Here is a 15865-nt window from a genome sequence, read left to right on the forward strand (position 1 = left end):
CATCCATCTCCTTCAGACACCAAGCCACAGCTTCATCAATTTTTATTCCTATTAGCCTTATTGGAAAAAGGTTAGCTGATAAATAAGACCCAAGAAAATGAGCCCTAAAAGAACTAAAACGTACAGCACTGGGATCCCTAAGTTAATATAGGGAGATGTACCTTAATAATCTTACATATCTGATTATATTCATAGCTATATTCGGTAACAACATTTATAAACTTTTAAATGATTAAGCGACAAGGAGCAAAAAAAAAAAAGTAACTTTATGAGTGCTTAAAACACCTTTACATTTAAGTTCTCACAAATAATGTGAGAAAAAGATCAGTATTTATGCTATTTGCCTTTGACTTTTACATCTCATGTGCTTTATTTTATATTTATCAACATTGAACATTGGATTCTTACTTTAATGCATATGATAGCTGAATGTTTTTCCTGTGCAAATCCATTGAGGGATTCAGATGGTTCATTTTCCATACTTAATATTTCCTTAGATATTATTTCATTTAATGAGCATGGTTTAATCGCTTTATTCCACAGTGTGCACTTAGATTTTGATAATAGCTCCTTTTCACTAGTACAGCTGTTATGACCGTAGTCATATCTATAGAAAATTTTACTTGCAAAAAGATACTTTGGGTAATTGAATACATTATTCTTTTATATTTTTAATCTGAATTTTTACCCACACTAGGAGTTTAAGCCACTATAGTCCACAAGTATTGTATTCACAGTTTGCAGAGACTCCCAGTGGTGAAAGTTAGATACTGCAGTTTAGGACTGTTAGAGTATTTAATAGACGGTGAGAAAAATTGCTTTGGACAAATTTAGTTTCCTGGCGTTTTGACTTAGACGAAATTCGGAGGACTTTTTTTCGGAATGACATTCTGGGAACTTTCCATAGGAGAGGAGGTCCCTGATACCTTCTAGACTCACTTTACATCATAGAAATTAAAAAAAAAGGGTTCCCCCACAGTTTGGACAGTCAAAGAAGGTCAGCAGTGGTAGTGGGGTAATGGACCTGGGCAGGCAGACACTGGCAGATCATGTCACATGCAGCCCAGATGAGCAGGACTGATTTTCCACAACAATATTATAGAATTAAATTTTTTATTTTTTTTAAAAAAAGGGTTCCCCTATAGTAAGGATAGTCAAAGAGCTGCAGCAGCAGCAGTAGTAGTAGTAGTAGAGCACTGGGCATGGGCAGGCTTATACTGGCAGATGAGCCCCGTGGAGCAGGACTGAATTTCCCCAATATTATACATATAATATTGTCACCAATATTTATTTATGAATGAATAATAATAAATGATATGATAGAAAGATAATAAAAAAATAACTTGTCCACAAATTACAGGTTCAGCTAGTAGCAAAAATGGCCAACTGTGTTAATTAACTAAACTATACTCAGGAACAGGGGAAAAATTATATATAGAATATCAGGGGATATAAGGCATATCGGGGGCACAGTGGCATATCCGGGGTATAAGGCATATCGGGGGCACAGTGGCATATCCGGGGTATAAGGCATATTGGGGGTGAAAAGCATATCAGGGGGTACATCCAGATAATCCCTTCCCTTTATTTTATTATTACTCCCCCCCCTCTTCTTCCCTCTTCCCCTCCCTCCTCATGTTTCTGTAATAAGGTTTGTCGTATGTGTGTTCTCTATACCTCATTCCATTTTCTACCACACGTGCTATACAGAAAGTGAGTGACATAACAATACTATTTAGGGCATAGCTTGCTAGTATCGTAGTGGAGGCAGTCTAAAATAATATATCACATCGCAAGGGTATAAAGAATGCACATACTGGCTTTTCACATCTGATATGCAGACTGATACTTTTATTTATTTTCTTAAATATATTTTGACACATCATTATTTCATATTTATTGAACAATTTTTAAGCAGACTAGGAGCACAGTGATGGGCACTTGCTGTGCCCCTAGTTATGCAAAAAATTTTCTGGCTTGGTGGGAGGAATGTTTTTTATTCAATGACAAGACAATATACACTAAACATGTAATCATGTAATCCAAGATGACTTTTTAATGTTCTTGTGTTAATGCATCTCGGTTGGGAATGATAGAAAATTACAAACAAATCTTTATTGGAAGCCGACCGCTAACAGTCTTTCAGCTTGGACCAGCTATCATCCGATAAGACTCAAATTCAGCATTCCCTTTGGTCAATATGTCAGGGCAGGGCGTAACTGCCCTTCCTCCAAATCATTCAAGGATACCGTTCACAACATGTTTAGAGATAGTGGCTTTCCATCTAAGTGTAAAAAAAAGCTTATCATAGGGCATTATGCATCACTAGGATAGATGTGATTTCTTCTAAAAAAGCAAAAATGGTAGAAAAACCAAAGGTTACCAGGGAGTTCAAGAATTTTGAAACATTAATTTGTGTGAACATTAAGGTTGAAACTCCATTTCTAAAGGACATCACTAAATGCCATAATAGAAATACAAATTTTCTTTTTTTGGCAATTAACCAGTTGAAGAAATCTCCACGTATATCTGAACCGACATCTGCTCCAGCTGGAATATAAATGGATTTATCTTATGTGGACCCTGACCCTGGATGGGTTAAACAGAGGGTTTAATTATTTCACCTTTACACTTTTTTTTTTCACTATATCTCATGTCTCTCCATCTTTTGGATTGATGGTAGCAAGTCAATCCTGTATTTTGTTATTTATATCGACATAACATCGACATGTATTTATGAAATGATGGGCAGCAACACTTGCTTTTCTAGGATCATTGCTGATGCCTCTTGGCATTGTGTTACCTGAATGTTCCAACAAACTGCCAAAAGTTTGACTTTCATAGTGGTGGTCACACTTGCTGATGATCAATTAATCAAGGGCATTTGATTAGCAGCACTTGTCTGCTACTTAGCATCTTAATTCTTTTGGAAGCTTTTTACACATGGATTCTCCATTTTGGCTTTATTCATGTTGAATAAATCATGACACAGTGTAATATGTTATTGTTCATCTGAGGTTGTATTTACCCTTATTTTTACTCGCTAAGGAACAGATGATTGTTATTATGTCCTGATATGTAAATCCACAAAATTTAAAGAGGGATCACTGGTGTTGTGAACTGTTCTATTGGCCAGCTCTAATGAGCCCACCAATCATTGCTAAAATTGCTCACACGCCTATGCTATCAACCATTGATTGGTCTACTTGTATCTTATTCATCACAAGCGTGGCAATGGTTCACCCCGACAAAGCCCTCTAGGTGAAACACACGTCAAGTGCTTTATCATTCTTTCTTCCATGCCTATTGATGTATACTTTAGCCGATTAGTGTAGCTGGCGGCAAAACTTGCATGCCACTTACAAGGTCGTTCACAACTTTGCTCCTGTGCATGAGTCGATGTCCAGTATTAGCAACTAGCTTTTTTAGGATTATTATAAACTCTCCAGTAGCACTGTTGATAGTAGATTTGCCCTTGCAGCATTAGGTACTTATACAAGTACATACCTTTTTATCTAGTTCATTAAAGGTTAAGTTTAGTAACTATTTTTTCTTTCCTTTTTGGCTGTTTTTTTTTTTTAACATTAATTTTAGACAGAGATAACCCAAGTAAACACAAAATATGTTTTTTTAAAATGATGATTTCATGTAGAGCAGGAAAAAAGCTATCCAAACCTACCTGGCCTTATGTGAAAATGTTCTATCCCCCTTAGTTACTAAATCCACCAATTAACCAAATTTTATTGATAATTGGTTCAATTTCATTACCCTGCCTTACTTTTTCACGTGGGTGATTTTGATTAACTCTTTACCTGCTTTTTCACAGTATTGTACCTGTTTCCTTAACCCTTTATTTTCCCTTTCTCTTCAGCTCTAGTCTTATTGAAGGCACAAGATGACAGTTGCCTCACATTAGTGTACCAGGCCTCACCATCTCATACCTTAGAGCTACTATCTTTGTCATTCTAGAAAAGCCCCTTTTTCATGTTTTTCTAGTCCTGTAACTATTTCTTTAACCTTGTTTGAACATGTAACATTTTATAATGTCTCTCATATACAGAGACTAAATGCCAGTCTATGTACAATACCACAGCACCCGAGAGATGAAGACTTTCAAGCAGGATTTAGCAATTTTTTTGGTTAGAATTTTTCACATTAAACACCTCAATGATGCACGGACATAGAAAAATGTAATATCAAGTATAACAAATGTGCACACTTGCTTGCATATTTCTATCCATGAAACTTGGGGGGGGGGGTTAAAGTTATCACCATGTATTTCTTAGGATATTTATCAATAACACGGTTACCATTATGAGGTCTATTGAACGACATTCAATCTGCCCAGGATTCATGTTTATAAAGCTAGATGAAGTAAATAAGTTATATCTGACAGACTCATATTTAATTCTACTGTAAATTCACATGAGCAGATCCTTCTTCTGTTTACATAACATGTTAAGAATATCTAATATAAATAACGTATTAGCCATGTCACCATGGCAATTGCCAGAGCGTACACACTGCATTCTAATTGGTCCATGTCCCACTCAATGTTTGAATTGTCTGATTAGTCTCTGCCCACCACCACCCTCTGACCCTCCCAGGTCCCCTCTGCCCTTGACCATACCCATCCGTCCTCTACTTTGACCTGGCCCTTTCAGCTCCCCTCTGCTCTGACTGGGTGCTCAGCAATGGTCACATAACACACTGTACAGTGTTAGAGCAAGTTTGTATATTAATATGTGCATGCATTTGAGTAACACAGGTGCTGCTAAAGAAATACCGCACCGAAGCACCATTAATCCTAGGCTCACCCCTGGTGCGGTTAAGTGAAGAAAGGTGACGGTATTTGAGATCAGGTGAGAGGATATGTGAGGTGAAGCATGGAAAATAGTAATGGGAAAAGGTAGGTGAATAGAACAGACAGTAGGAGAGGAAGGGTGAGGTGAGATTATGGGTAAGCAGTGGAGAGAGATGGGTTGAGGGTGAAAGAAAAGAAGGGAGGAAGAGTCAAAGAATGAGGGGATGAATCAAGACAAAGAATGAAAGGGAAAGAAAACAGAAAAGGTAAAGAGATCTGGAGGGTGAAAGGCAGAAGGGGGAGAGGGAAAACTATTTTTGGCCACATCCCTTTAATGACGGGTACATACGTAGGTTACAAATACTAGTGTATACCGTATTTGCTCGATTATAAGACGAGGTTTTTTTCAGAGCAAATGCTCTGAAAAATACCCCTCGTCTTCTAATCAGACCTCAAATAGAGTCTGATTAGGAGACTAAGATCCAGATCCCCCGCACCGCTGCAGGGGACCTGGATCCTCCTGTCTCACCCCCCCCCCATCATACACACACTTACCGGTGCTTCCTGCTGTATTGCCGGGGCAGCGGGTTGACGTCTACGCAATCCGCGTAGACAACGTCCGCTGCAGCCGGAAGGAGGTGTGGCTAGCAGCGGGGGTTGTCTGCGTCCGTCGCGCAAACCTTCCCCGACTGTCAGAGATCAGAGTTCCCCGCACCGGTGCGGGGAACTCTGATCTCTGACAGCCAGGGAAAGTATACGCGACGGACGCAGACAACCCCCCGCTGCCAACTCCACCTCCTTCCGGCTGCAGCAGAAGGCGACGTCAACCCGCTGCCCCGGCTGGAAGCACCGGTAAGAGAGGGCTGAGAGGGGAGGGGAGAGTGTGTGTGTGTGTGTGTGTGTGTTAGTTAAATGGGGGTATAGGGTGTGTGTGTGTGTGTGTGCGTGTGTGTGTGTTAAATGGGGGCATAGGGCATTTCTGGAGTGGCGTTAAGGGGGCATTTAATAGAGCACTCTGCCTCCTGAAATGCCTTATACACCTATATGCCACTCTGCCCCATAATATGCATTTTAACCCCCTAAATGCCAGAGTGGCATATAGGGGTATAAGGCATTTCTGGAGGCAGAGTGCTCTATACAATGCCTTTTAACTCCCTTAATGCCACTCTGCCTCCTGAAATGCCTTATACCTCCCTATATGCCACTCTGCCCCATAATATGCATTTTAACCCCCTAAATGCCAGAATGGGATATAGGGGTATAAGGCATTTCTGGAGGCAGAGTGGCATATAGGGGTATAAGGCATTTCTGGAGGCAGAGTGGCACATAGGGGGTCAAAAGGCATACCATGGGGCACAGTGGCATATAGAGGGTTAAAAGGCATATCATGGGCCACAGTGCCATATTGGAGTGGCAAGCCTGGGGGCACATGTGCGTAACTGGGGGACAGGTTGGAAAATACAAGAAATAAAAACAAAAAAAATATTTTTCTCAATCATAGCTTTTATTAAAAAAAATAGTTTACATGAATTAACATTTACTGGTAAAACTTTTTTCCTTTAGGGTCGTCTTATATTCAGGCTTTTTCTTTTTTTCCTAAGTTAATATTCAGATTTTGGGGGGTCGTCTTATAATCAGGGTCGTCTTATAATCGAGCAAATACGGTAATACCAGTTTTCATTTTATCGGCCATTTTTCCTTCCTAATTAGACCTACAGAAGTTAAGGACATTTCCTTTCCTCATAAAGCCTGCTGCTCGTAATTAACTGTAATTCTGAATGTATGTCTATCATATCTAAATGATAAAAATACAGATTTTAACGCTCCGCTTCATGCACGCTACTACTGCTCCAGAAGCTACTGCTACTACCGCTGCCTTAATTGAGGGCGGAGTACAGACCACAGGAAACTCCACCGTTTCCGGTCTGCAGCAATCTGGTGCTTGAGAACTACGATTCCCAGAATGCACAGCACCAGAACAAGCTTTTAACCTGTACCAACCAATACATTCCCTACTCCAGTGGGATGTTTTCCTATTCCTTTAGCTGCTCCTCGAAAAAATAGTATTATCTGTCCGAAGTAGAAGCATTTATATATTTACACCTGTAGTGGTAGGGTGAGTAACTTAGGGTTACTACAGCAGTTTTTAGTGCCGTGTGATTACAAGAGTCACATGACTTGCTGAGATTGGGCTATTTAGCTGCATAGGCGCTATCGGCTAGCCGTGTATATTCTCTCTCTATAAATGTATACGTGAGAGCCACTCTCCTACCTAGAAAGTGATCCGTTTGCTGTCCCTTGGGGTTTTAAGCAGTTGCTCACAACAACAATATGTGGGTAGGTCTATGGTGTCTGCATAATGGGGAGTTTTGATCATTTGTTCAAAGTCCTTGTCGTGGGGGATTCGGCTGTGGGAAAGACCTCCTTCTTGCATAGGTATGTCCATGACATCTTCGGCAAGGAATACAAGATGACCATGGGAGGTGAGTAACTGCATAACTAATAGATTCGCTTTAAAACATGAAACGTTCTCTGCAGATGGAAGATGTGTTGTGGGCAGTGATTGGGGCAGGTAGTAGATAATTCAAGATATGTCTATAGATATATATATATATATACACACACACGCCATTAGTAAAAACACTAAGCTCGACTGATTGTAAAGTGCTATGGAATCTGCTGGCGTATATAAATGTAATGTAATTTATTACATATCATTGAGCACTATTCCCATATGGGCATGTTTTCCATGGTGTGCCAGGTGTTCATGGTTTAAGTTTTCACTGGGTTACGACGTTTCAGCAAGCTTAAAGAAGCCTGTTCCAGTGCACAAAATGTATACAGCGGTTCTCTCTGCAACCCCCTAGTTGATGTATAGCTGAGTGGGTATTAAAAATTGATTGACAGGCGGATGTGAAACAGTCTTTCAAATACAAATTGAAATATTATTTATTGTCGTGAAAGCCTTGAATGAAGTAACTTGATACTGATATCTATGTTTTTGTTCCTGTACATGTTTGTTCTCTCCTACAGTGGATTTTGCCTTAAAAGTTGTGCAATGGTCAGATATGGAGACTATTAGACTTCAGCTATGGGATATTGCAGGTAAGAATAAACGCAAGCACTTCTACCCAATTGCATCCTTTCCCATGTCTGTATACTGGAATAACCTTTGTAACAGTGGTTTAATTATAATTAACGAAAGCAATATATACTATGCGTACCTGAGAACTAACCGAGATTGGTTGCCCAGAGCTTCTGCTCTCCTGCTGCTTATAGGAAGCAGAAAGGTGGATTCGTATAGGTGGGAATTGGCGTAATTAGATGTTGCCCCCTCTTGTCTGGCAGAGATTTATGTTGTGAAGGTGTAGGATAAATGGAGATGGGCAATGTGTTGGAGGGGTCTTTATCGGGGTCTTAGTCTATGGTTATGTCTCAGCTGTCATTGTATTTGGTTCTTTCAGAGTTATTTGCAGGTACTTTTGGTGCAGTGAATAGTTTGTACAGAGGTGCATGTTTTTTAATCATCAAATCTCCATTCCCTTTTGAATAGTGAGAAGGTATCTTGCATTGGCTGGGTACCAGCTGTCGTTAATTCTTGTTTTCAGGATCTGAATGACTCCCCCCCCCCCCCATTACATTATATATCTCCCTCTCTTCTTTTGTTAAGTTGGGGATCGGTTCAGGCTGCTATTGTAAAGCTGAGGAGAGGTGAGAGAACTTCAGACCGGGAAATTGATTAGACATGCTAGGCTAGCCCTGTTGGGTTGTGCTGCAGATCTCGGCTTCACTGTGGTGAATTTGAAAAGTAAGAATCGGGTTAAAATTTTGCAATTTAAAATTATGCTATTTGCTACATCACGTTAATGGTACAGTAGCCATGACAAATGTGTCAGAGGCTTATTCTGCTGGCATCTAGGTTCAATACCATAGGCTCTAAATTGTGCCTAAATGATGCCTAAATTATGTGGCAAAATCTGTTTTTTTATCTTTATTTTTGTACTTTGCCATAAAATGATGTCAAATCTGATTGTGTATATCTTTTCCTTAGAGTTTAGCGATATCGGTGCTATTCATGTAGATTACAAAGTCGCTATGAGGACCTTTGTCAAAAGAATGGCATAACATCAAATACCTTCAAATATATATTTCTGAAGAATACCAAATTGTAAATGCAGCCTACTTTTATTATCTTTTATTGATATAGCGCCAACAGTTTACACAGCGCTTAATACAATACATATATTCAAGGGGTATGACAAGACAAGAATTCACAGACTAAGGCAACCCGATACATTAGGTGGAGAGAGCCCTGCTCGCAAGCTTACAATCTTGACAAATAAAGGGGGGAAAAAATGAAAATATTGACAAAATGAAATGCAATCAGAAATGCCTATTTGGTAGGCAATGAAGGTAATGTGTGTTTGTGGGGAAAAATGGTCTCTTTCCTTTAGACGATGGAGTAAAGAGTCACTGCTTCTTCATAGTGGGTCCGAGTCTGGAATGCTTGGTCAACCCTCCTTTCTGCCTCTTGAGTTATGTCACACAGCCCTGGAATTCCTTTGATAGATTAATAATTGTGTTTTGGAACCGTAAAGCATTGTGTCAATCAATTGAACTGTGCCACATACGGTCTTTGTCTTACCGGACAAGATATAAAGCTGTAGACTGACTGACTTCTGGTTTTGTATCTTTGAAAGCCAATGGTTATATATTTTGATTAAATATATATATATATTTTTAAAATATACATAAAAGTAAAGTATGTTGTATTTAGAGCGTGCGTTTGGATGAACAGGGTCTCGCATGCCCTAGATTGCTAACATAGAGAAGAACATTCTGTTTCGTTTAGTGTCATGTTGCCCATGTATTCAAAAATATGTGATGCTTTGTCTTTTGTATCTTGCTCAGGTCAGGAAAGATTTACATCGATGACCCGACTGTACTATAAACAAGCATCAGGTTGTATAATTATGTTTGATCTCACTAATGCCGACTCGTTCAGGAGCTGCCAGATGTGGAAGGAAGACTTGGACAGTAAAGTGGCGCTACCTAGCGGTTTGCTTGTGCCATGTATACTGCTGGCCAATAAGGTAATATGCATGTGCTGACCTGTTGCTCTTTATCGGTGTTTACATGGGATTCTGTTATCACATATACATTTTTTGCCAAGACAATCACACATTTTGCTTGCATGTAGAACCACATACATTTGAAACCTTTATTATGGGCAAAAAATATTTATGCGGCTTTAGACTGGCTCCTTAAGGGATATTGTTACGCTTCTCGTACCTCACTTTAGTGTTTGAAGCACTGTTGACTGTAATGTTTGACTATTTTTTTTATGTTTTTTCCCCTCGTAGTGTGATATGACCCAATGGGCAGTAAGCAGAGAACAGATTGACACATTCAGTAAAGAGAACAACTTTATTGGATGGACAGAGACATCTGTGAAAGATAATATAAATATCAATGAATCGATGAGGTAAGTGTAATGAGCAGATAGGTATCGTTGAGCAAAAAGTCATTCCTTGTACTGATATGCATCACACTGAACATTTTTGTCATTTGTCCTTTGTAGTATTTCACAACCAAGTGTAAGGTCTGAAGCACATATCTGTTGTGTTACATCGTCCATGATGCTCAATTAAATGGACACTTTAGGGTCCCGGTCAGCCTTACCAATAAATAATGCATATTAATTTGTAAATAAGGAGCCAATAAACAGCAGGAAGGTGCTCCCATTGAAATCGGTGGAATAGTTTAATGAACATGCACATGGCGGGTATCCTCCCTGAACCATCGCTGGAACAACTTTCCTCACCTGCTGCAAAACCGGCACAGAACTACAGCATAGTAACATAGTTCATAAGGTTGAAAAAAGACCAAAGTCCATCAAGTTCAACCTATATACATATTGTGTCCCTACTGTGTTGATCCAGAGGAAGGCAAAAAAACCCTTATGAAGCAGATGCCAATTGCCCCATACCAGGGGGGAAATTCCTTCCCGACTCCAAATATTTATCAGAATAAATCCCTGGATCAACGTTCTGTCCCTATTAATCTAATATTCATAACTTGTAATATTATTGCTTTCAAGAAACACGTCCAGGCTCCTTTTGAACTCTTTTATTGAGTTTACCATTACCACTTCCTCTGGCAGAGAGTTCCATAATCTCACCGCTCTTACTGTAAAGAACCCCCATCTGTGTTGGTGTAGAAACCTTCTTTCCTCCAGCCGTAGAGGATGTCCCCTTGTTATAGATACAGTCCTGGGTATAAATAGGTCCTGGGAGTGATCTCTGTACTGTCCCCTTATATATTTATACATAGTTATTAAATCCCCCCTAAGCCGTCTTTTTTCCAAACTAAATAACCCTAATTCTGATAATCTTTCTGGGTACTGTAGTCCTCCCATTCCCCTTATTACTCTGGTTGCCCGTCTTTGAACCCTCTCCAGCTCCACTATATCTTTCTTGTACACTGGTGCCCAGTACTGTACACAGTATTCCATGTGTGGTCTGACTAGTGACTTGTACAGTGGTAGAATTATTTCCTTGTCGTGGGCATCTATGCCCCTTTTGATGCACCCCATGATTTTATTTGCCTTAGCAGCAGCTGCCTGACACTGGTCGCTACAGGTAAATTTACTGTTAACTAAAACTCCTAAGTCCTTTTCCATGTCAGTCGTCCCCAGTGCTTTCCCATTTAATACATATTCCCAGCCTGGATTTTTCTTCCCCATGTGCATAACCTTACATTTATCTGTGTTGAACCTCATCTGCCACATCCCAGCACAAGCCTCCAACCTATGCAGATCCATTTGTAATCGTGCATTGTCCTCTATTGTGTTAACCACGTTACAGAGCTTAGTATCGTCTGCAAAGGTTGATACTTTACTATACAATCCCTCTACAAGGTCATTAATAAATATATTAAAAAGAATAGGACCCAAAACTGACCCCTGTGGTACCCCACTAGCAACAGTAACCCACTCAGAGTATGTACCATTAATAACCACCCTCTGTTTCCTATCACTGACCAGTTACTTACCCACATACACACATTCTCCCCCAGCCCAAGCATTCTCATTTTATGTACCAGCCTTTTATGTGGCACCGTATCAAATGCTTTGGGAAAAATCAAGATATACGACATCCAGCGATTCACCCCGATCCAGTCTTGAGCTCACCTCCTCATAAAAGCTGATCAGGTTAGTTTGACAGGACCGATCCCTTGTAAACCCATGCTGATATGGAGTCATACACTTATTTTCATTGAGATACTCCAAAATAGCATCTCTTAGGAAACCCTCAAACAGTTTACACACAACAGAAGTTAAACTAACAGGCCTATAATTCCCCGGGTCACTTTTTGTCCCCTTTTTGAATATTGGCACAACATTTGCTATGCGCCAGTCCTGGGGAACAGACCCTGTCACTATAGAGTCCTTGAATATTAGAAATAGGGGTCTGTCTATTACATTACTTAACTCCCTTAGAACGTGGGGGTGAATGCCATCTGGACCTGGTGATTTGTCTATTTTGATTTTTTTTTTAGGCGGCACTGCACTTCTTCCTGGGTTAGACAGGCGACATGTACTGGGGCAGTTATCTCATCCTGCTGTATATTACCTGGCATTTCATTTTCCTCTGTGAATACAGCAGAGAAGAATATATTTAATAGATTAGCTTTTTCCTGATCCCCGTCTATAACTTCTCCCTCATTACTTTTTAAGGGGCCAACGCTTTCATTTTTAACCTTTTTACTATTTATATAGTTAAAGAACATTTTGGGGTTTGTCTTACTCTCTTTGGCAATGAGTCTTTCTGTCTCCACTTTTGCTGCTTTTATCTGATTCTTACATATTTTATTTTTTTCCCGATAGCTTTTTAGTGCTTCCTCACTGCCTTCCTGTTTTAGTAGCTTAAATGCCTTTTTTTGCCATTTATTACCCCCTTTACATTTTTATTTATCCACATTGGTTTTCTCTTGTTCCTGACTCTTTTATTCCCATACGGTATGTACCTTTCACAGTGAGAATTTAAGATATCCTTAAAAATCTCCCATTGAGTGTCTGTACTCTTGTTTTTGAGGACATTTTCCCAATTTACAGTGTTAAGGGCTTCTCTTAGTTGATACACTTACTACAGCATACTGCAACTTGTCTTATTTCTGTCATCCTGTAATCGTTTTGTTGGTTTTTTTGGTGTTTTTTTTTTCTTTTTGTAGAGTCCTCATTGAAAGAATGATGGAGTCAAGAGATTTAAGCCAAGCATCTTCCCCACCCCAAGGAGAGTATATTAACCTAAAGGACATATCTGGTTCTGGTTCTGGTTGCTGCTAGGACAGAATGCTTAGGACTTTGGGAGAATTGTGAGAGACACTGACTGGTACATTGTTTTGTTATGCAAGGGCATTGTCTAACCCTAGCAACAGTTCTTCGTTCCAACAGCAACTTATTTTGTTTGGTTTTGTTTTAACATTTTTTGTTTTAATTCTTATTTCTTGTTTCCTAATATCCCTTTTTATTTTCTACTTTTTGTATTGCTTCATTTTGATATATTTGGAATTCTATTTATAAAAAGAAATCCAAATATATGGAACGTGTGTGTGTGTGTGTGTGTGTGTGTATAACACATAGAAGCATTTTGCTCTGGTAGTTCTTGAACCTTAAATTCAAGTATAAATACCCCATTGTGGGCAGCTGGTTGAAATGCAATAAAATGCTTCAATGGAAAGAGATGTCATGACTGTGAGGCGGCGTTGCATTTTGTAGTCCGTTCTCGGGCTGTACTGATTTGTTTGGTGCCGTTGTACAAGAGGAGCACAATTTGCAGTCCCTATAACCATTTATAGGTATATAAAACGATTAAAGGTTATTTAATAACTAGCATCATTGATGGTGCTGCTGAATTAATTCAGTAATTCGTTACATTTAATGGCGTTAATCTTTTTTTCTTGTAATGTTCTGACATCAGTTTTCTGATTTCCAGTGCACATTTTATGCCATTCACCTGTCCATTTTTTTTTTTATATATATATTTTTTTTAGAACTGTTAGCCAAACAACCTTTGTGATCAACATTTAACTTGGTATAACCAGAAGAAATGGATCTTAAAGAGATCTTATTGAAGGACTAAAGACAAGGGGAGAGTTTCATAAGCATGGGTTGGGAGTTTCAAAGAGGCATAGGAAAATGTCTCTATGTGCATGAGAGATGAGGGAATCACTATGAAGAGCTTTGTGTGTGACAGGGTTTTAAGTTGAATCCTGAGGTGTACAGGCATCCAGTGAAAAGACAGAAAAGGAGGGAGAGCGGCAACAAATATAAGCCTGTCAGCAGCATTCATGATGCGTTGTAATGGAGCAAGATTGGTATAGGGGAGACAAGCTAAGATTCTGTACGTGCTATGCAGGACTGGGGATGACTACCTAGCCAGTGGGCACTAAATGACAAAAGTGCAGCTTCCAGTTGAATGTGCATGGCTGAATTTTTTAATCATATGGCCAGTCAGTTACCTGAGAGTCCGGGTAATGAAGATGGAACATAATAGATGCATGAAAAAGTGCTTTAGTTGTATCTGTGCTAAACTGTCAATATGGCAATATCTTCTCTGAGGACAGCTACTTACTGAATTCACTAAGCGTTATAGCCATACACCCAACATGTATCTGCATCAATGGCTTAGCTGGCTCTGCGTATTTCAGTCACATGACCTTCAAAAAATATCTTGTTATTTAAAGGTTTTACACCGGGGCCAACCAAGCTTTTATGGGAGGAGAAGCTCACCGTCGTGGCATCTTTAAAATGTAAAGTTAAGTCAGGGGGATAAAAACACAGCTTACTCTTTAGAGAGCAAACCCAAAAGGAAGTGATAGAAGGGCTTATTGGTCTTTATCTGCCATCGCAGTCTATGTACATTAAAAGACTATATGAGTTTTTGCTTGGTCCGATGCATTATTTTTGCCATTAGACAAAAATCAAAGGGAAAACACAGTGAGACTATTATAAGTGTTCTACATTTTTTTTAAACAGCGCTGCGTCTTAAATATTTTATGAATCAAATATGTTTGACGAAGGAGTTCCTGTTAGGGAAAAAATAGAATAGATGAATGCCAAGTAGCATCTTAGACTTTATTATCAACTGGATACCGAATGTCCGAGCAAACCTTTTTTCCGTTTTTAATCTTTCTCTTTAATGAAAAGTTTATTTTCTGGTTTTCACGTTTCACAGGAGTGCATCTTAAAACTCATTGTGTCTGCCTTTTTAGGGCTTTGTGTTAATAAAATTTTGGTCAGAATAGTGATGTTCCTGAAACGACCTTCAAGAAAAAGTCTCAACACCCTTACTATGCTTTCTTGTCTGTCTTACTATAGATTGCAAGAACAATCACTAGGGGTAATGCTCATAATCACAGTAAAGTTGGTTAGTAGAAATGCTACAATTCACCCAGAAAACCATAGCTTAGTGGCATTAAGAAAACTGAGGACTTTTTTATCTGGTCACTAAGTTTTTAGTCACACTAATTTGTTTTCAATACAGTTTACAAATTACAAAAGAAACATATATGTCTGTGTAGAAAAACTTTACTGGTAATTCAAAACAAGCAATTTGCAGTAAAATTTTAAAGACTTTTGCATTGTAAAAGTCGTCTCTACTAGCGGACCCAGAAAAGTAGATCGCCCAGCTTCTGTGTCTCCAGGGGTCTATATTTCGCACCAATGCGAACAACCTTTTTTTTCCCCCCCAGTTACTCAAATGTTTTTGTAGGTTCTCCTTATTACCTTTTTATATAAGATTTATTTTAAGCAGTTTTTATTTATTTATTATTGTTGCATAAAGGGCAACCCCCTCCCTTTCTGCTATCTCTTCCTTTCTATATAACAGATCCTTTTTACGACAACGTTCCAGTTACCTATGCAGTAAGAGCTGGGATCTTATTCCTTAATCTACGGGCGTTTGTACACATCACCACCAAGCTATTTTTCAACCTATGTCCAATATGTTGTGGCTTATCTTTTTCTGCTATCTAAACTGATCCCACCATTCCTTTCCC

General features: G+C 39.1%; 1 protein-coding gene across 1 annotated transcript; it reads left to right on the plus strand.

Moving 5' to 3' along the window:
• The first annotated feature begins 7163 nt into the window (after nucleotides 1-7163).
• LOC149298408 (ras-related protein Rab-29-like) lies at nucleotides 7164-13151 on the plus strand. Its single transcript, XM_089487572.1, has 5 exons — nucleotides 7164-7287; nucleotides 7838-7909; nucleotides 9716-9897; nucleotides 10168-10289; nucleotides 13037-13151. The coding sequence occupies exons 1-5, from the start codon at nucleotides 7164-7166 to the stop codon at nucleotides 13149-13151; spliced, it is 615 nt and encodes a 204-aa protein (XP_089343698.1).
• The last annotated feature ends 2714 nt before the right edge of the window (nucleotides 13152-15865 follow it).

The sequence above is a fragment of the Sceloporus occidentalis genome, unplaced genomic scaffold (assembly GCF_023333645.1).
Source record: "Sceloporus occidentalis isolate IW3139 unplaced genomic scaffold, rSceOcc1.0.p SCAF_33, whole genome shotgun sequence".
NCBI lineage: Eukaryota > Metazoa > Chordata > Lepidosauria > Squamata > Phrynosomatidae > Sceloporus > Sceloporus occidentalis.